Consider the following 5704-nt stretch of genomic DNA (forward strand, 5'->3'; position numbering starts at 1 on the left):
AGGTGTTAACCCGTGTTATAACGACTGTCGTTTTCCGGCCACGCGAGGATAAAGTAAGTTACATTACATTACAAAATACTCATTCACCCACAATAGTAACAGCGACGAGCCTTGAACTCATAACCTATGGGTTGGAGACCTAACCATTGTTTCACGCCACCAGGCAAGAGATGTGAATCGCAAATACATAATAAAAAATCCCACATTGAATCATGGATGGGGCAGTGCATTAGTAACATAGAGACCATAATTAATCATTTATGGTCTTAGTACTTGGATAAATATTCCATAAACATTAAAGCATTTAGAATCAAATATCCTGTTTGTAGTTTTATACCAACTCAGCTTTATATTAAAACACCAACCTTCATTGAATAAACATTATAATCAGGATTGTCAATCCACATCAAGGCAATGAATGGATGGGTTGCTCTGCTACCAACACAGAACTCAGGGTAGCTAAAATTCAAAATGGGTAATTGGTTAGAGAATTATCAATGTAATAGTTGTTCGGTATAGCTAAATGTACTAAACAAATATGTGATACCTAATAAAGGCAGAATGACAGGATTCATAAAAAAAGGATTATTTGACCTTAATTCAACATTGAAAACATGTTAATAAAGCATTTACCATTTGTCCTGGTTGTAAAATAATATTGTCTCAGCATTGTATATGTCCTCAGAACACACAATCTGAAAATCAATAGTTATATCGTTGGAACATTTGGTTAGTCAGCATATGTGTATAGTTACTTTATTTAGGTATGGCTTCAGATTGGAAATAAAAAATCAAAATTGTTATGTTATACACCAGTATTGAGAAAGTAAAACTTAATGGGTTTTACATTTTTGTTTATCAATTTTACTCGAATTAAATGAGAAAAAAACTCCAAATTTATTTTGTTTTTGTTTAATATATTATATACAGTCATAAGGAATAACGCGTACACTGTAATGTAATGTCTCATTCCACGGAATTGGTAAGTTACAACACAAGACACAAAACATCCTGTTGATACGACCGCACAGACTGCAGTATTTTAGTAAAATATATTTTACTCGTTTAGTTTTAGCTTCGTTACAATAGGGTAACTGAACTTTATACATGGGTATAGCGGTTAATAAGGGTTTATTTAGGCAAACCGATAGCGGTTACTTGTTCGCCCATAGTTTCATCTATTATCGAATGCTCTCCATAAATACCCGCATACTTAGCAACAAGTACAAAAGCAAATTTACTTTGTTTCTCCACGTCTCGTAAACAGCATTATCACTAGAACTGGATAAACCATTTTCACTATTTGGAAAAACCAAATGTGCGACATTATTTCTTATCTCTGGAGCAGTTTCTTCTTCAAACACTCGCAACAACGACGTGACGTAATCAGATCCAGCAGAAGACGTTTCTGCGACTAAAAATGGGACGGGCGTTATTCGTATGCATTTAGGTGTAAAATAATTTATAAACTGAGCCTTTAAAAAAGTCAACCCAACACAAATTGATTGCGAAGAATTGTAGCACAAAACAACGAGGTTAAATTTTAATTCTGTTCCTTGCAGCGACTACAAAAAAAAGTTTTGTATTCTGACAACCGTATAGTGTGGGGGTAAGATGGGATACCGTAAGCAGCTAAAATCCACGTTTCGTGATCGTGATATTAACAACGCCTTTATGGAGTCGCGAGGGCTATGGTTAAATAATTCGGTAAATATTCTTTGTTTATTACCAAATGAAAAGGTAAAATGGATTGAAAACATATCCCATATTTCCCCACCGTAGAACCAATGTCGTCTCACAATGGGGGCGCAACCACTATTTAATTAAAACCAGAATGTAAAAAAATGTAATCGTTATTACTTCAGCAACGTAAATTTAAGGAATTGTTTTAAAATGCAAAAGGTTAAGTGTAGCATGTAAAATAATTATTAACCAACCACAATAATTCCACGTAATCATCGTTTGGTGTTGCTGATAACTGGTGGCATACGTAAGTCAGGCAAATATATACCTCATATGCCTATAGACACTTTGTAAATAGACACTATATGCATATAAAACGTTCGTATTATACTCAAACCTTTGCTAAAAGAACGAACGGTTGGGATGATAAGATTATGTATGTCTGTCGTTTTCAATGGTTCTGCAGCGGATCTGTTTAATATAATAATAAATTTAGATTGTTCAAGTATATAGTAGGGTGGGGAAAGATGGGACACATTTTCATTCTATTTTCTCGCCCCATTTGGTAGTAAACAAAAATCATTTATAGAATTATAAAACCGTTTCCTCACGACTACCATATAGACCGTTGTCAATTCTTTAAAACACGATTAAGATATTTGGATATAATGTGCTAAAGATGACCCGTCTATTCCCACAGTACTAGATAAGCTAACTTTTGAATATATGGATCAATCAGTTAAGACTTTGTTTCAGATTTTAATCAAACTAAAACAAAGAATTATTAAATTTCACTCACTTCGATATCGGAATATAAACGAGCAGAGTGTCTTTTGGTTTCCCGCTTATTCGAGCTACGTTCAAACTGAACGAATCGTTGTCACTTTTAGCTTCAACGACAAATTCGTAATCCGGTGTTTCGCTCTGATCAAAAATTCAAACATTTAAAAATTATTCAGCACGAATGAATGGTGACAGTTTAAGTTACATAAATATGTCATAAAAGTTATAAATAAATGCAACTGAAAGCAGTGTATCTATACTTACAGTTGCATTATAATTGAAACACATTTACAGTGCTACATATATAATACAATTTTAGAATATAAAAGGGTGGGGAAAGATGGGATACCTTCTCATTCTATTTTCTCGTCCCATTTGGAAACAAACAAAGAACTATAAAATAAATATAAAACCGTTTCCTTAAGACTTTCATGGACCGTTGTTTGTCGTTTAAAACACGATCTGGATACTTGGTTATTATGCGCTAAAGGTGTCCCATCTTACCCCACAACACAATATTCCATTTTGTGAATTATCGTCTTACTTTCCCTATCGTGAAGTAAATCTCACAGACAATTGGATTGGGGTCGCTGTAGTACTCTATGACGTAATAATGAACTTTTGCTCGGTCAACAATAAGAACGCCGCTGTGTATGATTGAATAGCCGCTCGTCGTCAACGCGATCGGGTAGCCGAATACCTGAATATGACGAAATACCGGGTAAGCGGTTGAACTAAAGCATTGGGCAAAATCTTTGCCCCAAAATAAACAAAGATAATGGCTTGAAATTGGGGGAATTCTAAAATCGCATACAGGCTATTGTTGGCAAACAAAACCGAAATGAGTAACGACATCAATATGTTTAAAGCCAGTGACAAATCATTTACATCTTGCCTGTATATTTAGTTAATATAAAAACCATGGCAGCAACGCTTTTCTTTTGACGATTTTTATTTATTTTTTGGGCACCAATTGTAAAAAAAATATTTTTTTCTAAAGTGAATATGACATATCACTCACGGAACCTTATTAACTGACCTGCAGTCTGTAGTTGTGAAATTCGTCGTCTTGATTATCTATGGCCATCAATGCAATAAATGGATTGCTCCCAAAAGCGTAGTTCGGGAAACTATTAAAATATGGCAGTTATATATAGGTTATTTAGTCGATATTCTAGTTACTATATCTCTTGTTATAGCATGCGCTTTTTATTAAGGTTTCATATAGTGTAATAGGGTGGGGTAAGACGGGACACCTTTAGCACATAATATCCAAATATTTCAAGCAACTAACGACGGTCTATGGTAGTCGTGAGGATACGATTTTATAATTCTTTGAATGCTCCTTGTTTGCTACCAAATGGGACAAGAAAATGCAACGAAAAGTGTCCCATCTTTCCCCGCTCTACTATATATCTTATTATAGGGTGTTTAAACTTATTTTTACAACATACGGTTAACACAAACCTGAAAACTTTTCCATGTGTTGCTGCTCCGTTTAAATAGGTTTCCGAAAATGTTACCTAGAAATTAAACAGGTAACACGGTGTATTAGAGTTTAGACTGCAATACATATCAATCTACATAAATTTAAATTACGCTATACTTTAGCATTGTCTATTTACATTTTACAACATAAGTGTATTTTTTGCGATCAAAATATATCTAGTAGGTCGGAGTAAGATAGTTCATGATTTTTTTTCTCTATTATCGTCCCATTAGCAATAAACAAATATATTTTACAAGATAATATAAATCTAAAAGATTGTTGATAAATGGAACACCTTTAGCACATAATATCCACATATTCTGATCGTCTTTTAAACAAATAACAACGGTCTGTGGGAGTCGTGAGGATACGGTTTATAATTCTTTGAATGTTCTTTGTTTACTACCAAACTGTGCGAAAAAATAGAATGAAAAGGTGTCCCATCTTCCCCTACTATATATGTTATACAAATGGGGGGGGGGAGGGAGATGGCATACCTTTTTATATTATTTTTGATAGTAAACAAAGAACATTTTAAGAATTACAAAACCGTGTCCCCATGACTCCCATAGACCAATCCTAATAGTTTAAAACACGATCAGGATAATTGGATATTATGTGCTAAAGGTGTTCCCTCTCACCCCACAGTACCACCGTAAGTCAGGCCTATTGACTTGAATATGCGTTACATAGACCCACCTTTTTACTTTGAAAGGTCAAATGTGATCCGTCGTACATTGAATGACCTCCTGTTTTAACGTAATACCCAGTTCCATCGTATGGGTATTCATAAAACGTATTCCCCAAGTCCGTTTGCACCGCAGCGTCCAGCGCTGTTTCAATGATTTTTCCCATAACATATTCCCCTATTAAAACATTAATGATGTGTTCGTTTATTTATCTTATACCAATAAAAGGACCCAACATATAGCCTAGCAACTTATTTTAACACAATTTTTTATGGTTTTGAACAGAAAAGTATAAAGTAGTATATTTAGACAAACAAAAAGCGTTGAGAATGTATCAGTGACCACTCTATATTTTCAATCTTAGACAGCAAGTATCTTATGTCAGATGTTGCGACCACACTCTTATTTTCTTCCAATTAAATGTAAATAGGTTTTTAACTGTAAAAGCTTGTTATAACAACTGTTGTTTTGTCGTTATATCATGTCTTTATGTAAAATATTATTAAATCATTGCTATAATAATCATAAAAACAAATAAAGTTATTATTATCATTATAAGTTGTGTGTCCATTACTGCGACCCTCAAATCGTTTTTTTTTTTTTCAGTTTAAAATGGTTTGTACATTTTTTAGTGTTCGACCACGTGGATAACCATTGTCATTTCATATATCAACATCAATTACCCAATGTAACACATTTATCCTTGTCGGGCAACGATTTTAGTTCTATATAACATGGGAGTTCTGTTTCACACACCTCGTGCACGTTTACAAGTTATCACATTTTTAGTGATAACTTTCGTGTTTTTTTCTGGAATAGCAGATAGCCTATCTTAATATAAGCTCATATTAGTAGCAGCACCAAGCCGTGACCCGTATCTGCTGGGCTTAAGGCGGTCGCTTCGTGCCACGGCGGCGGACATTTTGTTAAAACTTAAAATAAAAACTAACCGTGTGCTGCTTGAAAGATTCCGATCAAATAAATAACTTGTAGTTCGTATCTCATCCTGACCTAAAAATCTTACTTTCAAATCATTTCCGTCTAAAGATACAGTAACGTA

The 5704-nt window shown here is 34.2% G+C and overlaps 1 protein-coding gene across 1 annotated transcript; it reads right to left on the reverse strand.

Moving 5' to 3' along the window:
* Positions 1-54: 54 nt before the first annotated feature.
* LOC104266681 lies at positions 55-5704 on the reverse strand. Its single transcript, XM_009863480.2, has 10 exons — positions 5595-5704; positions 4655-4821; positions 3934-3989; positions 3506-3596; positions 3011-3166; positions 2483-2607; positions 2081-2154; positions 1242-1414; positions 634-695; positions 55-459 (listed from the first exon to the last, which is right to left on the reverse strand). Exons 1-10 carry the CDS (start codon positions 5647-5649, stop codon positions 348-350), a joined length of 1071 nt encoding a protein of 356 aa, XP_009861782.2. The 5' UTR covers positions 5650-5704; the 3' UTR covers positions 55-347.

This window comes from Ciona intestinalis, unplaced genomic scaffold, assembly GCF_000224145.3.
Source record: "Ciona intestinalis unplaced genomic scaffold, KH HT000148.2, whole genome shotgun sequence".
NCBI classification, from domain to species: domain Eukaryota; kingdom Metazoa; phylum Chordata; class Ascidiacea; order Phlebobranchia; family Cionidae; genus Ciona; species Ciona intestinalis.